The 24,182-nt window shown below is 43.1% G+C and overlaps 1 protein-coding gene across 1 annotated transcript; it reads left to right on the top strand.

Moving 5' to 3' along the window:
• Positions 1-24,130, top strand: pak6 (p21 (RAC1) activated kinase 6). The gene is made up of 9 exons (XM_033643318.2): positions 1-476; positions 13,693-13,940; positions 16,269-16,928; positions 17,490-18,023; positions 19,419-19,552; positions 20,627-20,753; positions 20,841-20,966; positions 21,100-21,234; positions 22,562-24,130. The coding sequence occupies exons 2-9, from the start codon at positions 13,737-13,739 to the stop codon at positions 22,727-22,729; spliced, it is 2,088 nt and encodes a 695-aa protein (XP_033499209.1). The 5' UTR covers positions 1-476; positions 13,693-13,736; the 3' UTR covers positions 22,730-24,130.
• The last annotated feature ends 52 nt before the right edge of the window (positions 24,131-24,182 follow it).

Here is a 24,182-nt window from a genome sequence, read left to right as displayed (position 1 = left end):
TGTGAGAGAGAGACAGAGAGCCAGAGAAGGAGAGGGAGAGGGGGGGGTGGAAGGAGCTGTATGGGACCGTGATATTCTTTCCTCCTGGATGCTTCCTTTCCTCTTCATGGCTTTGTCCCTCCTTTGTACAGTCACCGTGTGTCCCCAGGAGCAGGCACCGGTACACGGACCAGCACTCAGCCACGGAGCCGGGGATGAATCAGCCCCAACAAAGAACCTTTGAGATGGCAGTATGTGCTTCTGCCTGGAGGGAGGAACGCATCAGGCTTTCCCAGGCAAGCGGCAGCCTGCAGTGTAGGCTTGCTTGAGAGCCAGCACTCTTCGTCGTTGTGTGCATGACAGAGAGAGATGTCCGTGTGTGAGTGTATGCGTGCGTGAATGCAAGTGTGTAATAGTGTATGTGAGCGTGTATGTGCGCACTCTCGCTTCCAATCCTTCCTGGAGGAGAGAGGCTCTCCTCTTCACTAGACGGCAAGGTAAGGGGGGATGAATGATCTTTTTTTATTTATTTTTTTACCTCCTCTAACAATGATTTATCCCTCCAGAGCTCCTGTTTCCTCTCTCCACGGCGAGGAGAGTGGGGTAAAAAGGGGGGGATGGTGGGGAAAAAAGGAAAAGAGGCTTAACGTCATTGATAAAGAGCAGGCTAGTGTATGCCGTCGGTAGGCATCAGCCGTAGTGGAGGAAGAGAAGAAGGAGGTGGAGAGGCTGTGAGCAGAATGCAGTGCAGCCAGGTGCTGATGTGGGGGAGACAGGGAGAAGAAAAGGGGGGGATGCTGGATGTATTCAGTGATGGACTGCATCTCAAAAGAGCCTTCACCTTATGCTCACCCCTCCTCCTCAAAATCCCCACAGTCCCTTTCTCCCTCCGTGTCTCCATCGCTTCCGTCCTCAACCTCTACTGCAAGAAAAGGATACAACATCCACTAAAATGTTTCCCTCAACGAGACAGATCACACTTGACAAATCCAGACTGTGCCATTGCTTTGGGCAGTGTGAACAGAAGCTTCCTGTTTTTACCATTGTGTATTCTGGTGTGTGTGTGTGTGTGTGTGTGTAGGCTGAGTTCTCAGGTGATCTTTCTTGTCCTACCAGTGCATTGGGATTCAAGCTGCTACTGTATATAAACACACCTCAGTTAGATGGATGCTGTGGGAGAAGAGGCTCAGGAGAGGAGATTGACATTTGACATATTTTATTAACAGCATTTACATTCATACATAAATGTAATCATTAGAAAACCTGTTGTGCGAGAGCTTGCATGAACGTGGGAGGTGATGTTTGAACTGTGCTCTTGTTTGACTCTGAAGCATTAAGAAACAGGGGATCTGCACTGTATTGTTGAAAACAGGTTTGTAAAGTCTCTCTTGTAGCCTCTCTATTAGATGCTAAATCCTCAGTGAAAATCAATAGAGGCTAAGGTGTTTTAAGGAAGTGTATAGATTTTAGTTTTCAGCCATTGCACTCATTCTTCTTGACAGAATCGTAACATTAATGCACTTAATTAAGAGTAGTGACTGCAGACATATACCGTAAGTGATCGACACAAAGGATCGACAGGATTTTGATCCATTCTGTTGTTTTTAGTAGTTCATTTCATAAGTCGGGTAATGACGTAACTGAGACTCTGTAACTCTTACACTACCATGTGTTTGTGTCTCAGGTTACTCATTGATATTCAAGGAGGAGGAGGAGGAGGAGGGAAAGGGTAGAGGAGGTGACAGAGAAGGTCTCTTTGGTGCATGCACACACTAGTACACACACACACACAGCTGGACATCTGCTTCACTGAGGAGGATGTGTACGCTCCAAAGTCTAAAGTCGTTTCAAAGTTTTTTGGAAGCCGTGTCATGTCGCCCATCGTGCAACACAAACTGGCAGCACAGACTCTAGTCCATGCACTGGGACTCTGACAGGACAGGAAGCGATGGGGGCCTCACACATGAGCGCAACGCGCAGGTGTTACATCATTTGCCATGTGCCCTGTTGTGTTTACGATTGTTTTCAGGAATGCTTGTGTCATGTTCATGTCAGCTGAAGGAGGGGACAGTGTGCATTAGCAGCTTAGCATCGCCACGGGCCATGAGACGTCAAGCACTAAGGATTAAAACAGAGTCCAAATTAGGACAGTGTGACATGATTCCCCTCTCTGGGCTGAAACAGCACCCATGCTGGGTGACAGAGGAGGGCAGCAGAGTCGGTGCAGATTGATACCGTGAAGGAATCGGAGGTTAAAAATGATTGGTGCTTTGTCCCTTGGAGAGACAAGATGAGGCCTGGGCTAAAAAAATATACATCAGTGCTTTCATAAGCACATGCGCGTACAGTAAAGCTTGCACGAGGCCTGGCGCATCAATAAATTAGACCCAAGAGAGAAGAGTTGGGCTCGTACCATTGGTCCAGGCTGATCATACGTCTCTATCAGCACAGCGTCAAATTGTTCAAAGCACTTGTGAGAGCCAAGAGGATCTTTAATTAAACAGAGTGTTGGTCAGTGCTGCATTTTCTCCTGACTAGCCCTGAGTATACATATTGTTACCCTGCATGGAAAGGCCTACTTCTGAGTTAAGAGTGTGTTCTTCTCGTGATGTGTCAGCACCAATAGAACATCCCATAAAAGCCCCAGGACACTAGAAGTGTTGCTTTTACAATGTCATTATGTTAAGGTGTTTGGAGTACATTACAGCTTTTACTGTGCATTTATGTCCCAGCTCCTCACTGCGGGGCACAACAAACTAGTTTTCTTGTCCATTATCTCATCCAGGAGAATCAGTGCCAATGCGTCAGGTGACAGAATGACATACGCTCTCTGTTGAGGCAACTGTCTTGTCCTCAGATCCCCTTTACTGTGTCTTGTTTACTGCAGACAAAGCTGCTCAAGATGACGGAGAAAAGAGGTTACATCTTCAGTACTGAGATTGCTGCGATCCACAGAACTGAGCCACTAAATTGGACAAAAAGAAAACATGTGAAGAGTAATTTTCAAGGCACTGACACTTCAAATCTATGTCCACTTATTCAGCATCTTTATTCTTTTCAGTTCTGTCCTCTCGCTTTCTTCCCTTCCATCTCTTTTTCTGTCATGATGTCTGAATGTCCAGACTCTTGTTTCCTCCCCCACTCTTCTTCCTCCTATCCTGACCTCTCATTTCTCGTTTCCTCCTGTCAATATTAACACAAGACTGATGTGCACTCCTGCGCAGATGTCTGCCCTTGAAGAACTGACAGTCCACATTGTTGGGAACGGACATCACATTTTTTTATACTCTGTTCCAATCCTGAGGCCTTTTCTTAGTGCACAAGAAAATGACAGACAAGCTCTTTGATCGTTTACTTTCTCAGAATAGCGGTGCTCTGTGACTTTAGACTACAACTTTGAAATACCCCATGATATGTCACTATCAATGAACTGTCTGTCTGAATATGGGTCATCTCTGCTTAATGCCCAAACTGAACTGTAAATGCAGAATATGCTTATAATTCCATTGAATATTATTTGCCTCTGACAAGTTTTTATCATGAACTGCACACTCTGCAGTGCACTTGAAATTCCTTCAGTACTTCGCTTTTCATAAACTTAAACTAGTCCATAACATTCACTTCACATGCCCTTGGATACTCTCTACACTGTGTTCTTACCTCTGAGTGGAGCTTTTTATCAGAGATACAAATACTTCGAGGACTGAGAAAGTTGTTGAATGACGCTTTAGAAAAGACTGGCCACATATTCACCTTTATTTTCTTTTGCTGCTTAGTCACCTTTGGTTATAAGTCCTCCTAGAATGCTTTCTTTTTACCTTGGAAGTCGAAGGTCAGAGCTGGGAATGGTCGTAATCCAGCACAATAAGACTGAAAACCAAGATGTTGTTAGCAAAACCAGTTCAAGCCAGGTTAGCCATTGTTAGCAATAACAGTAAATAACAACACAGTACGCATACAAACACCATAGCAACCATATGCACAGAGAGAAGTTGGACAAGACTGAGTGTACGACTGTTTTAATGAGACACTAATAAGACAGACATTTTAATAAACAGTATATTACTAATGCTGTCACTACTGTTGATGCGCGTAGCAGCCATACTGGATTTTGAGGTTGGGGTTAGCGAGGTTCCTTTGACTTTCTGAATCGGAAATCCGACTTCAGGGGGCATTCCAGTTATTCCTGACTGGGAACTTGAAAATTCCAATCTAACCCTAACCCTAATAGACCAACAGTCTAAAGTCATACTCGCAGCTCTGTGAGGCTCAACCTGATCTCACAGAAATACGTGAAATGACCACGACCTCTTAACACCGCATTCCGTGGTGGCAGCACGTAATGGGTTGAAATTACGTGCTGCCACCATGAAAACAATGCCAATGTAAAGTCAATTAGGGTCCTCTCCCGTGGTGGACACACGGATTCCCTGATTCAATCACGTCACGTCAACCTCGTTTTCCTCAATGATATCTTTAACATTCCTGTATACACACAAAAACGCAGAAGTGTCCTTGATATTAAAACGGCAAATACATTCCCCTGTTATAATTTCCCACCAATAATAATAATAATGATAATAACGTGATAGTTCGGCTGTTCTAGGTATTTGTTATAGCCTATTCAAATATTCAATCACAAAAACGCTGTTTCTAGAGAACTTGCTAAAATATCTGAAATGAACCATCATGCCTACTTTTTCTTAACATATTTCATCTAGGTGCAGTGTCATTACTAGTTCAGCTTTACTAGACATTTGATATACTCAGTAGATGTATCTTTTTACGACCCTGTTTTACAACAAGCCGCAAAAAACCTACCGTCCCAAAAACGCCGTTTTTAGAGTACTATCTAAAATAACTACGATTAGCCAATATCCTTGCTTTTTTTCTTAACATAGTCCATCTAGGTGCAGTGTAATAACTACTTCGGCTTTACTAGATATTAGATTTATTCAGTAGATCTAGCTTTTTACAACCCTATTTTACATGCCGCAAACGAACCTACTGTCCCAAAAACGCAGTTTCTAGTGTATTAGCTAAAATATCGAAAATTAGCCGACATCTTTACTTTTTCTTACCATAGTTCATCTAGGTGGAGTGTAATAACTCATTCGGCTTTACTTGATATTAGATATATTCAGTAGATATATCTTTTTACAACCCTATTTAGAGCCCTACTTTGCAAATCAGAAGAACTACAACTATGTTGCTGATATGTATCAAACTGCAATGGCGCGGTCCCAGGGAATTGTAGTTTTTTAAAAATCTAAGTGTTTTTCCCAGATTTGGAAGTTGTAAATATTGAATTGAGAGTACACTGTGGACTTTAAGGGGATGGTAAACACATTTGTGTAATCAGATTTTAAATATCTAATTTCTAAATGGGTGAAAATTAATTTTATCCATATTTTATCCATATCTGACAGCACCCACAGTTGTTGACTACACTCACATGATAGCTGAGGTCAAGAGCTCTCTATAACAGTTGGTCCCATGTCTGTACCCCCTTTCATTGCTGAGTTATAAGCCCTCAAACATGCACTGAGGTCAAGGTTCAAAGGTCAATGCCTGAAAGCAGGAGCCATGTAGAATCTTCATACTGACATATGTTACTCTCCAGGTTGAGACCTTTCCAATGATGTATTTGGTTTAGCTCTACGACAAAGTTTAGATTTTTTCATTTTTTGGACACAAGCCATGCCAGGTGTAGTTTCAGAGAGCACTTTGAAGGCCCCGTGTATAAAATGAGTTTTGTTTGTTTCTTTGCTTGTTTTTATCTTTTTTACTGTAGATAGTTACTAAAATGAGTCATCCTCAGACAATACAATACTACTAAAAAGTAAAACCAATAATAACAATAATGAAATAAGCAAAAATAATATTAAAATCATATTGAAATGTTAAAATCTATTTACAGAGTGGAATGGTAGCCTAATAGATAACTTAGATAATATTTATTATTGTTTAGATACTTTATTATTGCTTAGATACTATTTAGCCTATTATTGTATTTACTTTTAGCATGTTCTACTTTTGAGTAATTTCCGAGAAGTTATGATAAAAAAAATAAAAAATTACAGACTATAGGAGACAACCTCTTCAATGTCTCACGTCAATTAATTAACACGATTTGTTGGCTTTTTATAATGCCTTTTTTTTTTTTTTTTTTTTGCTGCTGTCTCCAGTTGAGAGTGGTGATTTGCTAAATACATTCTACAATAATAATTAGATTAACATTTGGTCTATAATATTGTTGGCTATATTACGCATTTTAATTAAAAAAAACGGAAGAATAAAAGAAATAAACACCGAAATTACTTTTTTTATTGATACTCCTCTCTGACACACACACACACACGCACACATACACACACACTGAACATGCGATTGAATGAATGAATGAATGAATGAATGAATGAATGAACATTGGAAGTGGTTCAGCCGCAGTCCCGCCGGCTGGCTCACATTGAGATTACATTTGTTTTTTATTACTAACAAAATGTTTTATATTGACCATATGAATGGTTTCAAATAAATATTTGGAAACGAAAATATGCTTTGGTGTACTTTTACAGAGTTTTGCAATATGTATATAGCCTACCTGTATCAAAATGTATAATTTTCAGCAGCGGTTTGTGTGACAGCTGCCACGGTCGGACGTATAACCAGCGGGGCAGCCGTTCTGTGGCGGGGGTCCACTCTCCCCTGGTGGAGTGGAGGGTGGCCGGGTTGCCAGGGGCAGACGGCTCCATGTGATGGTGTTTCCTCTCTGGTTCTTCCGTGCTCAGCCTTATTTTTATCTTCTTATTTATTTATTTATTTATTTATTACTGGCGTTTGGATTCAGTTGCGGCAGACGGATGGCAATCTGAAATGGAATGAAGCCCACAGACGGCAGACAGCAGCTACAAAACAGTAGTGGAACGCGCCCCATCCGCCCACAGCACAATGCTCTTAAAGCCCTACGCTATCAAAAGCTGGCAAAATACATTTATTTTATTTTATGGCCTTGACATTAACCTGTCATATTGTTGAGTTATCAAGGACACTTCCGCGTTTTTGTGTGTATACAGGAATGTTAAAGATATCATTGAGGAAAACGAGGTTGACGTGACGTGATTGAATCAGGGAATCCGTGTGTCCACCACGGGAGAGGACCCTAATTGACTTTATATTGGCATTGTTTTCGTGGTGGCAGCACGTAATTTCAACCCATTACGTGCTGCCACCACGGAATGCGGTGTTAAGAGGTCGTGGTCATTTCACGTATTTCTGTGAGATCAGGTTGGTGAGGCTATACTTAGGCACTGCAGTGCTTTTTGGCGTTAAAGCATGCTAACATGCCCACAAGGACAGCGCCAACATGCTGATGCTACCGTATGCTGATGTCATATTCATTATCACTGTCTTAGTTCAGCATGTTAGCATGCTAACATTTGCTAATTAGCAGGAAACAAAGAGTGCAGCCGAGGCTCTAAATGTCTTCTTTTTTTTTTTTTTTGCGTTTATGTGGTGATAAACCAATGTTGAGGACAAACTGAAATTTGGACCTCATGAAAACACAGACCATCACCAAAACTATTACACAGCTGCGGCCCAGGAGGTAGAGCAGGTTGATCCCTGGCTCCTCCCCTTGGGCAAGAGACTGAACCCCAAATTGTGTGTGAGTGTATTTAAACTGAGTAGTGGGTGATGCCTTGTACAGTGGCTTCGGCCTCCAGTGTGTGAATGTGTGTGTGAATGGGTGAATATGACATGTAGCCTTGTGTTAAAACACTTCGAGTGGTTGGAAGATGAGATAGGCGCTTTACTAGTGCAGACCAGTTTATGTCATCCTGAAGAGGACATGATTTCGTTTGGTAAATTCAAGGCAGGCCACCCAATAAATGTTGCGCTAAGTTATTTAAAAATGCAAATTTGAACTTATATACCCATTTTCTAGCAAATTAGCTCTGGTTCTTCCATTTAGGTTTCTTGGAACCTTGGTGCTAGCAAACAAGCCCGTATTTCCTCCAGTTCTGAGTGTAACCATTGTCATCAAGGATGTGTCATCTATAGAGGGCGTCGCACAACTTAAGTAAACAGTAGTAGCAAGATGGTGGATCACATTGATTAGCTGTGAGCTTTTGTTCTGTTATTACAGATAATTGTTTGTATTAAAAAAACAAGCATGGGCTCCATCCTCTCATTCCAGCCTGTAGAATATGACACATTGATGTAATCATGGTTTCGCACTTCATGTCAAGGAAAATCTGTCAATCAGTTGTTTTAGCTGGGAACCAACTCTTTGGGGGTCCACCAGCAATTTATTTTCGGTCAAAATGCTGCGAATGGTTCAAAATTAGATGCGGCAACTGGAACAGAACTTGTGCCATATTGGCGGAAAATGGGTAATAGGAGCGCTTAAGGAAAAGTCAGAGATCACCAAAGTCAGCGGAATTCAACCTCTGGAGTCTTCATAGCAATCCATGCCGTAGTTGCTTAGATATTTCAGTCTGGCCAAAAGTGGCAGACCAAACCACCAGCTAATTGACCAACCAACCGATAGGCCAACTGACCGACCAAGTGACTGACCATCCCTATCCACTGGCATGGCTTAAGAAGCAAAACTGTGCTCACACCCAAAGCCACATTTTCACAATGGATGACTCTTCAGAGGCAGTAGATGTGTGCCATCCTCCAGCATTCCTTGTATTCTGAGTGCTTTGTCGTGCATGATGTATCAGACCACTAGCATGAAATATGCATGACAGCAACGTGTTATTCCATGTCATTGAATGCAGCTTATTACATCACTTGTCGTCTCCTATTGACAATCCTTCCATGTCTGCAGAGGTGACTTCAAAGAGAAAGCAGACATCAACTTAAATCATAAACACTGCTATTGTACTGTCCGGTCACGTCCGGTGCTTGTGTACCTTTTTTATGTCCTTAGATGGTGTGTGTGTGTATGTTCTTGTGTGTGTGTGTGTTTTAAAAGGCACAAGGAAGGGAAGAGATGACCAACCAAACCCCCCCCTCCTCCTCTCCCCTCCCTCTTGAGAGGCAGTCTCATTACACTCAAAGGGCAGAACGGTCATCATAATGAAGCTGATAGAAGAGCCATCTCTAAGCCCCCCACACTGCACTGCAGACACCAAAAACAGCAGACCTTGATGCTATCTATGCCCCTATGAAATAGATGTAGCCCCCTGTAATTCAGCATAGCTGGATTATGCTTATACGTGCATTGACAAACACAAAAAGAGGATTACCTCATTGCCATCATCTCCCACCCTCACCTCACTATTTGACATGAATCCTGTGCAAAATAAACACGTGTCTGGTGCAAGAGAGGAGAGGGTGGTGGTGGGCATGATGTGTCCTAAAATTAGATCAGTGAAGGACTGAACACCATACTAATCCTGCGAGCACAGTCACCTGCACACTCACTACATTCCTGCATGCATGCCAACAAAAAAGATGGAAGCAGAAATCAGGGCAAATAGGAAAAAAAATCATTCAACAGAGCTCGGAGCACTAACATCGAGCAAATCCAATATCTCTCTTATCTCCCGATCCCCTCCCACTCATCCCCAACTCCTGTTCGGGGTGGTTTGAACATGAGAGGAATGCGAGCATGCCCTCTCTTTTTCTGTCATGTTGTCTGTGGGAAATGTATGGATTGCCTGCTTGCACTTCTGCATAGCATGGAAGGCCCGGCCCTCTGTCAGGTGAAGAAGCCTTATTTGGTAGAGGGGGGTAAGGCTGTGATTCATTTCTGCCTGGAACAGGGATGTATTGCTGTGATAAAGTGGTGATTCTGCGGAGAAAATTGGATCTATTTGTGTGTTTTACACAATCTGCATGCTCCATCATCTTTCTTTAAAGGTTTGTGTTTAGTCAGACTTCACAAGCAGACTTGCTACAAACAGCTTCATGTGATTTTCTGTGAGTGAGATTTTACTGATTTGTGGATTTTCAGGTCACGCATTTGGATCTATTTAATTTTTTTTTGCTCTTGCGCACAGTTGCAGAGATGGAAATATCTAATGTAGCACAATTTTTGAGTGACCTCATCCTTTTTGGCTGTTCATATCCCTGACAGCAGTAGGCTGAGTTTTTGCCTCAGCATTTTGATAGATTCAAGACAAGCCACTGAGGCATAGGGTCAAGTCCCTGCAGTTTACAGGGATGTGACCAGAAAGCGAGATTAAGCACTGTGCAAGTTCAGCTCTGTGCATACGTAATATACGGCCGGCTTAGAAATCAATAGCATATTGTTATCAAGACAGTCATAAGCTTGGCGGAATAAGAGGGGTCAGTATAAGGCCAGTTGCATGTGATTAAAGCTTGTAAATCAATACTTGCATCAACTTTTCAATTCCTTTTGCTCGGGCATGAATTAACAAAGTTGATGTGTGTGTTTCCACTTGCCTCTAATATCACAGTGGTTAGAAAAATGAGGATGAATAATGAATGCTGTGATATGTACTGTTCTCTGCCGCTTTGAACTGATGAGGCTCGATAAAGTGCCATGCAAAGCAGCCGTCCTATTTGTGCAGTTATCACCCCATTATTGCTGGCAGTGGAGGACTGTAGCAGTTTGCGTTTGACTCATGAGTAAATATTGATTGATCTGCTTGTAAAAAGATACATGAGCGCTATGTGTAAATATTTGTTCAGGCAATGCCAACATCTGCACGTCCAACAGCTATTTAAGCAGATAGTCTCTTGTGTAGTGGGGGAAAAAAAACAGAGATCGCAATCTTGTGTTTTGCAGCTTGTTCTGTCGAGCGTTCGTTATTCAAAAAGCAGCCACAATTGGTGCTTAAAAGCCTTTCTGTGTCTGTAGCAAGGAAACTGGGTTCCTGTCTCTCTAATACATCCAGGTCTGACTGTAATCTTGGCCCCAACTCCTCTCTCCCCACCTCCTCCTGAGAGCCCTCACACCATAATGTCCCTGTCAGATGGAATTAAAGTCCTTCCCAGCACCACATTATGTACATAGGGAGAGCACAGAGTGATACGCTTATGCAACACTTAGCATATTAGCCTTGTGATTGAATTATCCTTGGAGGGTGACACCCCCCTTCCCATCCTTACCCTGCCTTCCTCTAATGATGCAGGTTTAGCTGATGTGACCAGTGGGTCTGACCTCCTTTTACCCTCTGGTGATGCGACGGGGTGAGTGGCGTGGGATAGTCACCAATACAGCTCATAACAGGCATCGTTGATGCCGATTAGAGCCGTGCTGGTCTGAGGGCGGAGGTGGAGAGAGGAGAGGCTGCCACCGTGATCGCCCACTGAGCTGCGGACGACTGCAAAACTCATTTCCTCAACTCCCACCATTTCACAGTGCATGATGGGAGATTGTATCTGATATTCTAGGGGCACCTTGTAGGGCTCTGCATTGGGACATTTACACCAGGGACTTTAAGTGCTACATTCTGCTAAAATAAACAAGACTAGCAGTCCGCACTCAGCTGGTGGCTCTGTGAGGCTGGAACACACAGCGGTGCTTTGGGCTTAATGGTCACGCTAGCATGCTATCATCATGCACGTGCAATAACAGTAGCATCTTCATGCTAAGCAGGTATAATGTTGACCATGTCCACTAGCGTAGTGTAGCACGTTGGCATACTAACATTTGCTAATTAGCACCTCTAACTACAGATAGCCTCTGTCTTTGGCTTTCCCCCCTGTGCTAATTTTGACATTGGAGCTAATTAAAAGGAACAATCTGAGGGCATTTTCATATTAGGTACGATTGATTTGTACTGTGCCCAAGTACTATTGCTCCCCCTCTCCACTCTCACGCAGCTCAGCTTTCACATTTTTCATATTGTTCGCCACCCAAGTACACTTGTGTCACCATCTGTGTGACATTTGTTTATGTAGTTGCTACAGTGTAGAAAAGATCCTAAGCCTATACAGTTTTGCATTATCTCTACTATTGCTTATATTTGAGAGATAAAGTCAAGAACATCCCCGTCACCTGCCTTCTGACTTTATCACCCATGGCTGTGCAGTTCAGTGGATAAGATAGGCGTGTGCTGGCGCAGATTTCAGAGAAGACTGGTGGTGCTGAGAAATGCCTTTGTAACTCTACTTGCTGACTGCTACTCATGTTAAATAGTAATCAACTTCGGTCCTTTGGTACAGTTGGTTTTCACACCTGATGTGAACCATACTTGAGCAAAGTATCCCGATACAACGGTTCATATCATATCTAACAAATTCATTATGTAGGTTTAGGAAAAGAAACATGGTGATGACTTACATTGAAATAACTCAGAGTTTTCTTGGTTTCACACGAGACATGAATGCCAGTTTCCTGAGGGAAAGTCGTGTGTTTGTGTCTGTGTTTGTTTGAGCACTGGTCATGGGATCGCAGCCTTCCCAATTACTTGGGTTATATACAAATAACTATGTCATGACAACATTGGTTATATATGAATTCTGGTGCTTAACTTTTCATAGCCTGACCCAAGTACATATGAACCCTAGTTGAGACCACTTTTTCAAGTGGATTGAGGAACCTTGGCCATTTTCGGTACACAGTGTTCACACGGATCAGACAAACTAGACTTTTGGGTCAAGTGTACTCTGATGCGGGCCCAGGTCCCTGACGTGACAGTCTCCTAATTTCTTCGGAAGTGCAAACCCTTCTGGTATTTCTTGACTTTGGCTTGACACACCCCAGCTCTCGATTTTTTGTCTATGGTTGAGTGCACTGTTTTTTTTTTCTTCTACTTATACTGAACAAAGTTAAAATGTGACCTGAGGATGGTGTGTGTAAAAGATTGGGGGATCAAAGTGTCTTCACTAAATTTCATGACAATCTATCCAAGTGACGGACCAACAGACTAGCCTTGCCATCCCTAGAGCCACGCAGCTAGCGTGGCTTGCTGGAACGTCCTCCATTAAAGAGTATTAATACTAATCATGAGACTTAAATTTGAGTGATTATCTCCCAGTACAGCTGTGCTGCTGAGGAAATGAGATGTAATGTATTTAATTATTTCCCTACACTTGAATGGAAAATAAAGCTTAACATACAGTCAACCCGAGTTAGTGGCTCGCCAAATGCATGGCCATCCATCCAAGGATTAAGTGGTTACCCTCCCTGCAATCAAGGGCACACGAGCTAATAATTAGGACGGGATATGAAAGAGTTATAAAGGGTTTATGAAGGATAGCCTGCCATACTATATCTGAGTTTGTGTGTGTGCATGAGTGTGTCTGTGTGTTGTACCCATCCTGCTAATGCACTGAAAGCCTGTGGGCGCTGGCCAGCCTGGCCGCGTGCTCATCAGTAAAATGGCACAGAGTATGAATAAGCCTTGATTGACCAGATATCCTTCATTACACATGTGCTTACAAATCCATCCACTCTCCTTGGAGCCATTCTCAGAGGCACAAGCTTGTGATAAGCCAGCAAGGCAACGTGCAGGGACATACACATCCCAGACATGGAACGGCTTTTAGACGAGCCATTTGGATATTTTCTCCCAAGTGGAACGATCCTCTGTTGTCAGATTTTATTTGAATACACTTGGTCAGAGAGATGATAACAAAGAAGAGTGGTCAGTCAGTGGCAACATCGTTTTGATCACTGGGGCAGAAGAGATTTGCCTAAATTCAAATGTCAAGATTACAGTTACTTGAACATGTGCTGTCTGAAATATTGAGTGCAGATTATTAAAGGCTGAATACTTTCCAACACAGGGACATTTTGAAGCGGGCAAGCTGTCGCCCTTGTGGACCTGAGGATGTTTCGCAAGAAGAAAAAGAAGAGGCCTGAGATATCAGCGCCAAAGAACTTTGAGCACCGTGTCCACACCTCATTTGACTCCAAGCGCGGCTGCTTTGTGGGCCTGCCAACGCAATGGCAGAGCCTGATAGAGAACCTGCGCAGGCCCAAACCCATGGTGGACCCTTCCAGGATCACAGAGGTGGAGCTGAGGCCAAAGAAGGTACACCACACCTTTCATTCAGCTCTTTACTGATCCTCTGACCTCACCTTGAACTCATCACTAATGACTAGCACACCATTCAACCAGGCCCTCGTTAAGATATCGTTAAAGCTGTCAACTGTGACTTACTGCATTTGATTACTTTTCTTATGTGACTGATAGCAGTTACATGAACTCACCTGATGTAAGATGTTTCCTCTGGTTTGACATCAAGCATTTTAGCGTTGACAGCATTTCCACTGCTGGTAAACAAGCTTTACACTGTGCAGTAAAGTCAGAGCCCGTTGCTGATTTCAGAAGTTATATATTGTTGCCGCTCTTTTACGAAGACGTGGCCACCTGCCTTGGCGTGGTCAGCTGGTCACAGGCATGGCAGACTCAGGTTAGAGAGATGCACATGTATTTGATTGGCAGATGAGAGGCGGGGCAAAGTCAAACAAGAAAACCAGTCAAAAACAACACAAAATTTGAGCACTTACTGCCAAATGAAAGGATCCTCTCTGGACATAGAGACAGCTGTTTGTAAGCCATCCTATCCTTGATGTTGTCACACTGAAATTTGTCCCAACTGCTTTGCCAGCCTAGGGGTGGCATGGTAGTGCAATGGTGGCCCTTCTGTGTGGAATTTGCACGTAGTCCCATGTGTCAGCGTAGGTTTTCTCCGGGTCCTCCGGCTTCCTCCCACAGTCCAGAAACATGTTGAAATTGCACGTGGGTGTGAATATGTGTCAGCTCTGTGATAGTTTGGCGACCTGTCCAGGGTGTACCCCGCCTCTTGGCCAAGTCAGCTGGGACAGGCTCCAGCACCCCTGTGACCCTGTACCAGGATAAGTGGTTAGGGATAATGAATAATGAATGAATGAATGCTTTGCTGAACTTTATTGTCCAAAAATATGCTGAAAGAAGGGAATCCTGCACTGCAAAAAGATGCAAAGCAAAAGAATGAATGTTATACATATAAGCTCATATTCAGCTGTAACCCCTTAGTGTAATTCAATTACATATTTTTCTAAGTAACTATTATTTTTGAATCTAATTATGTAACATGTTACACAAACACTGAAGATATGCTGCCTGTTGTATTGATGCAAAGGTGTCCTTCAGTGCTGCAGTGCTGTCTCAGAGAATGCCATAATCCTCAGATGACAATGTGGAAAGAAGGCGTGCTCCCCTCCCCATCTTTTTGCTTTCTTATCTATCATGGGGCTAGGCTAATGACCCTGCTGTGTACACTGACTGTACAATGTTGAATACTCAGAGGGGCCACAAGATTTATTACACCTTGCAGGCAATTAATAACAGTCCATGGTGCCTTCCCACAGATGTCAAGCAGAAGGGGGAAAAAAGTGCAGGTACAGCAAAGGAAATGCCAGTTAGGGATAAAGCCTGCAAATCTCAGGATTTCTGCGCTTCACGTAGCGTGCAGTGTTGACTCTGTTTGTGACCCTCCAGAAAAAAATCAAGACAACACCAACATTTCATTAATTCCCTGATTTGATTAGTGCTGTTCAATATGAGAACCATCATGTCAGCATTTAGGTCAGATTTATGGTTTTAACGGCGTCATCAAGATGAGTGTGGGGTTACTCAGAAGAGCCTCATAATGCAAAAAAATAAAACATATGCATGAAAATACAGTTCTGATTTTTACAGAGGAAAAGGTGATGTCATTTCAAACTATTTTTCCAGCATCTTCTAGAATAGGATATTGCACCAAGGCCATTATCACCTCCCATTTTCTCCTCCATGAGAGGTGCTACAGTAGGTGAGATGTCATCTGACCTCTACCCCCCGTGCAGATGTAATGGCATGGAACCAGGGAAACAGGAGAGGCTGTTGACTGGCTGTGAACTGAACATGACTCTACCCTGAGAGTGACTAATGAGATACCATGCACTCTCTCTTACAGTTGCAACAGTATCACCACTCTGGCAAAAGATCTTAAATTTGATCATTTTCTGTCAGGGCAAGTTTACCTTTGCACGCCTGTTAAATATGCATACCATCTCCAATGTCAATAGGAACTGTTATGTTTGAATTTTGCAACATAGAAACAGTTGTAGAGGCTCTGACTTTGTGGTTTGTCTCTGGATGCATTTACTTGGTGTATTTGTCAGTGTATTGTCAGAAGCAGCCACGGGGGAAATGATTTAAGTCACTGTCTTTGAAGAATGACAAAGATGTCCTTTACAGATTCTCAAGTCTAAATTTAACTCGCCTCTGAGCAATGATTATGTCACCCTCATTATTCCTTTCAGTGCAAAATCTTTCTATAATGTGATCATGGCAAACGCAATGTGATGGAGATAAATGCCTCTTCTCTTTCAGACCATAGTGCGGGGGAGCATGATCGGTCACGGAGACTACATAGCAGCCATGATCAATGACATGAACCGTCTGTCTGTGACCAGTTCTAACTCTCTGAGGAAGAGCAGCCCCTCAGCCAGGAAGAGGGCCCAGTCACTGGGAAGGCTGGGGGAAGTGAACGAGGGAGACACTTATCAGTATGAGGGCCTGACCCAGGATGACGAAGATGACGATGATGCGGGTCAAGAGTGGAGGGACAGGGCCAGGAACATCCACAGTGAGACTAACACCCCCTACCTGGGCATGAAGAAGAGCATCACTCTGCAGCCCAATGGGATCTTGCCAAAGGCCAAGTCCACCTACGAAGTCAGCGTCAGCTCCGTGGAGGGACCCTCGCAACCGGTTCCGTCCCAGAACATCCCGATGCTAAGTCACGGGGCTTATATGAGCGGTGAGGTTGGCAGCCCTCAGGAGAGAGTGATATGGAAGAGAGATTTCCAGCTGCCCAGGGGAATGCCACCAAATCAAAGACCTATAGCTTGTTTTTACAGCCCAGCTATGACTGTACAGCAGCCCCTTAGTGATCAAGCAACAGTCACTGCGGAGCTCCGGCCCAACGTACCGATGTACATGCACCCCCAGAACAGCCCCGGGAGGCCGTTCTCCTCTTATGACCTGAAAGTAAGCCTGGCATTACAGCAGCTTCTTTGCACATCTCTGTGGTCATTAAGTGCACTGATAATACATTATTCATAGGATGCACAATATATGCATATTTTTGCTAACGTTATGTACATCATATTACTAGTCCTCAACATGTTTTTGCATGAGCTCTGAATCCATTAAATTTAAGTTTTTTTGTCAAGAAATCATTTTCATGCTTAGGGTTTGGAAACTTTAGCGAGGCAGCATATTGATTGGATTTGCACTAAAGGTGATTAAAGCTCCAGGGTTGACTATTTTATTTAATTCTAGACTTAAAATATGAAATGTGGGTTTAAAGTGCCAGTGGGGTTGTAAAAGTTGAGAGATGGTGTGTTTGGCAGGATCTCAACGGGACACTTGGGTCCATATAGCAACATCTTTACATGGGTCATATCAGGTGAAGTGGGTGCAGAGTGAGAGGGAATGACTTGATTTACATTCAGTTTTAAAGCAGGTCTTGAGCCCCAGGCAGGCGGCCAAGTCTCTTTCAGCTCCCTCCCCTTAATGTTCTTCACCCTTCTCTCTTTTATCGTGCAGGCAGAGTCGGCAGTGAGGTACCACTCCAGCTTCCTGCCCACTGGCAACAGCAGTCCTCTTGCAAGCGGCATCAGACCCCAGAGAACTGTGCGCTCCTCGGCTAGCTACACATTAGGCCTATCCCCTAACATGGGGCTGAGGCCCAATGGGCCTGACCCCTTCCTCAGACACTCTGGATGCCCCAATCCTCCCTACCCCCGGCAAGACAGCCCCTCCCAGCCTCGACCCTCCCCTACAGGCTCACTAGCCACCAGTCCTCCAGGCACCTGCTCCCCTGCTTTCAGGCCCCCACAACATCCTTCACCCAGACCGCCGCCAGACCCGCCTAAGGTGACCCATGAACAGTTCAAGGCAGCCCTGCAGATGGTGGTAGACAAGGGCGATCCACGGTCTTACCTGGAGAACTTTGTGAAGATCGGCGAGGGTTCGACAGGGGTGGTGTGTATCGCTACAGAGAAGCACAGCGGCAGGCAGGTGGCAGTAAAGATGATGGACTTGCGGCGGCAGCAGAGGAGAGAGTTGCTCTTTAATGAGGTACAATATCCAACTATGTACAAAGATTCCAACAAACACAACACAAACCTCCAACACACAGTGCATTCAAAATTACAACAACAAATTGGAGGATTTGGGCCTGCTGTTGTTTGCGGTCTTTCATTTAATGGATACTTCTGGTTTATTTCAACCTAGTATCTTTCCTATAATTTTGGCTCTGTCCATTATGGCTCGTTTCCCTGAATCTCTGAAACAAAGGGTTAGCATGACCCATAGGGTCAAAGTAGTCCCATTAACTAGATAGACGCCAGGTTGAAATGAACCAGAATTTTCCTTTAATGCGTACTTAAAGGGATATGCTGATAAATTTACACATAAAGGTTCAGTTTGCCTGTCACTGGGAGAGCTACTTAGTCTATAAAAACAGTTGTACAATGTCTTCTGTGGCTCTGGACAGAGCCTTCTAAAGTTTAGGAAAATTACCCCTGATTATGTCTTTTGAGTTATCTCAGTTTAGGCTTGGAGATATTTAAAGATGTGGGTGTTTACCAAATTGGATTTCTAAAAAGAGAGACATTATTGATTTGGGTAGTTAGAGCCTGATCCATACTAAAGAGCAGAGATGTGACCATGTCGTTGTTTTGCAAGTCTTTGCACTCAAGTCCCAAGTCATGTCACTAAACTTTGATTTTCAAGTCCAAAACAATTAATAATGCGCTTTTCACCAAATGTAGTGCTGACAGAGTAACAAGGTTAGCTAAGCATTTGCTAACAATGTTAATATTAGCCTCAGCTTACTGTTTTTTGTGCAGCTTCTAATGTTGAACAAAGTTGGTAGTTGTTGTGTCTTGTTTTTAGTTGACCACCATGTAGTTTTCGTAGCAAATGAACCTATCTTTGGCATGATTTTTAAAAGCTGGGGCTCAGTAGTATCACGTTACTCCTTCATAGTTCTCTCCTGCAGCTTGATTGGATGCTGTTGGGTTGATTCAAACAAAGTAGATCTCGGGAAATTAAGTCATCCTGCTGGGAATGAATAACATTAACATTAGTTAATTCAGGACATTAAGGGAAATGAATTAATTTGTGGCACACCTTTTAAATCATTGGGATTTGGGGATAGTTTCAAGTATTTTCAAGTCAAAAGGCTCAAGTCCAAGTAAAGTCATGAGTCATTGTTGTTTAAGTCCAAGTCTAGTTGCAACTTCTGACTCAAATCTGACTGGAGCTGAAGTCATGTGACTCAAGTCCACATCTCTGCTAAAGAGCAAAAGTCAGGATATCTTGGACTCTGCAGCATCAATCTTACAAGTCCCCTTGCTTTATGAAAGCTGCTTGAGTACCCCCTTGAACATCTGAGAACTATATTGTGGCCACATTATTGGTAATGTTTTGAAAGGCTTTTAGTTCTAAGGTGAAGGTTTTGTGTTGCAGGTGGTCATCATGAGGGACTATCAGCACAGGAACGTGGTGGAGATGTTTAAGTCAGCCCTGGTGGAGGAGGAGCTGTGGGTCATCATGGAGTACCTGCAGGGTGGAGCACTGACCAACATTGTGTCTGAGACCAGGTACGAGCACCACCAAGAGATCGTCCTGGTCCCTCTCAAGAAAACTGCATTGGTGCATGTCTGTTTGGTTCATCTTTAATAACTAAATCAACCACAAGGGGGTAGTGTGGTATTGACTGCTGAGGGCCCAGTGTTGATACCAGCAGCACAAAGACTGTCATTCAGCCATCTCTCTCACTCCGAGCCTGCTGCTTTTCTCTGGGGAAAAGTAATAATTCAATAACATAATCAGATATGTGTATGTTTAGATGCCACATGGAAAGTCAATTTTGGTTGAGAATTTGATTTCCCGATGCTGTCACACTGTCCAGTAGCGCATACATCAAAAATAAGGAAAACATATCGACCAGCAGAAGGGAGCTGAATTTGATCGGGGTGTGTTTGCTTTGAGCTGTCAATGTATTTTATATTATTAACAGATGGCTGGCTCAGTCTCCATGAGATGACACCAGGGTTAGATCGCTTGACTTGAAGGGATGTAAAAATTTCTCTTGAGCCAGAAGACATATAAAATGAGCCAACTGTCACAGCCACTGTTTGTCAGACACTAACACAATCAGTATATTGACAGAACAATCAAGAATAAGGGTTCTTTTCTTATGTTTTTTCTGGCTGCAGTCTACTGTCAAATATTTTTTTAAACTGCCTAAATGAGTGCAAAGTTTTTCCTAATATAGTTTAGATGCATCTTTAAATGGGACTTGTGTGGGAGAATGCAGAACTCTGTTAGGTAACCTTGAGTTATCTTTGTTTTCAGTGGGCACATGACCTCGTTTGCTGTTTGAAAATGGCCCTCTGCCTCCTGGCTCACACGTCTTTATGTTGCACTTGTGAAATATCAAAGTCACATTAACATTGCAGAGGAATGAACATGTTCTGTTGGTCATACTGTTGTGTGGGAGTTGTTGTTTTGAACCTTCCACTCTTTATCGTTGCCTTTAATGCGCCGTGATTCATGAATTTCAACTTTTATGGCTGTTGATTCGTTGTAACTCGTAATGGAAAAGTGTCAAATGTTAATGTAAAATCTGTGCATGTGTGTGTGTGTAAACTTGTATGTGTGTTATCCTGCAGGCTGAGCGAGGAGCAGATTGCCACAGTTTGTGAAGCTGTTCTGCAAGCCCTGGCCTATCTCCATTCGCAGGGAGTCATCCACAGAGACATCAAGAGCGACTCTATATTACTCACATTAGACGGAAGGGTACGATATGTTGTTACTCTTTGTCTTTCTCTCTCTCTCTCTCTTTGTTTTGCTATCTTAGTAAAGTCTTTCTCTGGTTCCCCACAGGTTAAGCTTTCAGACTTTGGCTTCTGTGCTCAGATCAGTAAGGACATCCCTAAGAGGAAATCTTTAGTGGGGACACCCTATTGGATGGCTCCTGAGGTCATCTCCAAATCACCATATGGCACTGAGGTGAGGAGGCGCACATTCAAACGCGCTCATGCTGAATAACAGTGGTGATCTCTCTGATGTAGTGTAAATGCCAACAGCGGCAATCTGTGCAGTGTGATCTGTTGCATATGGTAAATGTGTGATTGTGCACCAGGTGGATGTTTGGTCAATGGGTATTATGGTGGTGGAGATGGTGGACGGAGAGCCCCCGTACTTCAGTGAAACCCCTGTAGCAGCTATGAAGAGACTGAGGGATGAGCTGGCTCCTACTGTGCGAAATGTCAACCAGGTACGAGAACAGACAGACAACAAATTCTTTCTTTAAAGATGCTGTGTTTAGCATTTTATGTGTAGCCCTAGAAGGTGGCAGTGTTGGTCCAACATTTTTGTCCAGACAGAAATTTCTTGACCGACGTCAAATGGAGTGACATGAAATTTGGTACAGACAGTCATTCCACCCTCTACATGAATTGCTATAACTTTGGTTAGCCTAAGTATTCCTCTAGCGCCATCATCAGGTCAAACGTTTACCTTATCCAAGACTTTGGTTTATGACCAATGTTGCATTTGTGTGCTCCTTGGTTGGTTCCATTTTCCGAGTTGGGAGGTTGTTCTTCTGACTTTGGTGTGTTCATGAACTTTTTAAATGCAGAGATACGATGGACACTAGAAAGAAAATGTGCTGTATTGCAGCTACAGTTTGAAGCTTTTAATTATTGGTTTTGTCCCAGTCTTGTTTCTGCAAGAGTACATTCCCTAAAACCAACAAAACATTGCTTTACCTGATTTGTTATCAGGTTTATTGCTAACACATAACTTATTTACCAAATCTAGGCCACCTTATGTCAACAGCAACTAAAAATTACAACCTAATTAAAAAAATTTGACATGCAATACACAAAATAATAAAAAAAACTTTAACGTCAACCAAGCATTCGCTTTTGTCTGCCATGTTTTTGTGTAATATGCCAACTCAGTAAGGTGTGTACCAAAATTGTCACAGAATTTCTTAGTTGTTGTCCTGCCTTGAGGGGGCATTCACATGGATTTCCCAAGGCAGGAACTAATATTTCAGATTATACACGCATCACATGAACGCTGGGTAAATCCTTTCAAAAGAATGGCATTCCCATCAACCTCTGCTGTAGTATCTGTTGGGTGCTAATTAGCGAATGTTAGCATGCTAATACCCCAAACTAAGATTGTAAACATGGTTAACATTGGACCTGCTAAATATTATCATGATGCAATGTTATCAACAACATTATCTGATACAACCTTTATTAAGCATGTTAGCATTTTGATGTTAGCATTTAGGCAAGGCACATTTCAGCAACAAAGCAATTCAAAGTGCTGTACACAAACATTGAAAACATTAAGACATATTGCAAAGAAACACATTATAAAAGGACATTTAAATACAATTAAAAGCAGTCACTAAAGAGCCGAGAGGATAGAAATCAAAGACAAACTAAAATAGTAAGACAGGTATTAGCTCAAAGCACCGCTGCTAGCATGGCTTTAGATTCTTGTTAACTTTCACAATAATTATCATCAATTAATTGTTACAATTTACAACTGCAACAATTTATTGGTGGTGTTGTTCTCTGGTCCAGATCTCCCCTGTTCTAAAAGACTTCTTGGACCGTATGCTGACTCGGGACCCCCTAGAGCGGGCCAGCGCCACTGACCTGCTGGAGCACCCCTTCCTGCTGCAGAGCGGCTCACCTCAGTGCCTGGTCCCACTGGTGGAGCAGTACCGCAAGCGCATGTCCCGCTGCTGACCCCACGGGGCTCCCGCTCCCCAGCACCCACCTTCAGTCTGACCTTGTCCAGGCGAGGACCAGCACCGGGGTCCCAACTCCTCTAGCACCCAAGCCAACGGGGGCTGAGCTCCAGAGAAGCAGACCCAGACAGCGTGTTGCTGCCAGAGTGATGGTGGCAGGACGGCAAGCTCTGTTGACAGACACCGCATGGTCTCAGGCATGAGAGAAGCACTTTAGGAGTGAGTTAAAGGCAGCATGCAATTCCTCACCTCTCGACTCGGTTCAATCCGAATATTGATCGGCTTCCTGTAACATTCAGTGGGACTCAACACAACACAACATGGTGCATATCAACTGATAGCAAAAATCAATATTCCACGTAACTATATGTAATGGACATGTGCTACTCTAAAGATCCTTTATAGTGTTCATAGTGGGCATTATTACTAGCAGTGTAAAGCTTATAAAGCTGGTGTTAGGCTCAAACCACAGTAGCTCATTGTGACATTATTAAGGAAGGATAACGTTACCTCTGCACTCTCACACTCTCTTGTTGTGGAAACTGGACAACAGCCTGGTCAGTACACTCCACAAACGCTGACAGCAGACTCTTTGCATGGCCAAATGGAGGCACACCTGGCCTGATGTGAATGCTTGAATATGTACCAAACTGGGATGTGAAAGACAATTCTCCTTTATTAGCATAATAAATGGGTAGATGAAAGCCCAGCTGCTGCTATTGGGCTATTGGAAAATTACCAGTACCATATTCCTGTTTTTCATATTTATTCTTTATTTCCAAAAGGTGTTGTGGGTTGTTTGTATGATGTGAAGTTGCAAATAAGGTTTCACTATTAAGTATGGACTTGAAACATAAGCAGATAAATTAATAATGTAAATAAAAAATACTGAATATTAGGTCATTGTACCTGCTGATCTACTGCAGTAAATTATATGAGATGAACTCAAAACTTTACTTTTCTTTACTGAAATGTGAGTGTATAGTTGTATGTATGTGTGTGTGCGTGTGTGTGTGTGTATGTGTGCATGTGTGTGTGAGCACATGGGCACATGGGCACATGGGCGTGTGTGAGGTGACATCTCAGTGTTTGCTTCTGATACAACCCTCTTTGTATTGTGACAGACTTTTTGAAAACCACAAGACGTGTGTTGCTCCTCCGGAAGATGTGTATGACTGTATTTGCATTTGTTTGCCTAGATAAAGCACACAGGCCTGGCATGTGATGCTGCAGGACGTCCACCTGCTGAGAAACACTTTGCACATAGTCTTTGTATTCTGACACGGATACATGTTGACATGTTTCATGTATTTCTATCTCTGTGTGGATCATTCATGAAAAAGAGAATTACACATTTTAATTTTGTATAAATCAATAAATGATACATATTGAATCGGAATTTATTTAACCCTGCATTTTCCTCATTTACACACACGTACACACACAAATAT

Source organism: Epinephelus lanceolatus, chromosome 15 (assembly GCF_041903045.1).
Source record: "Epinephelus lanceolatus isolate andai-2023 chromosome 15, ASM4190304v1, whole genome shotgun sequence".
In the NCBI taxonomy this organism is placed as follows: Eukaryota; Metazoa; Chordata; class Actinopteri; order Perciformes; family Serranidae; genus Epinephelus; species Epinephelus lanceolatus.
The sequence above is the reverse complement of the archived record's forward strand: the minus strand, read 5'-3'. Positions and strand labels throughout refer to the sequence as shown.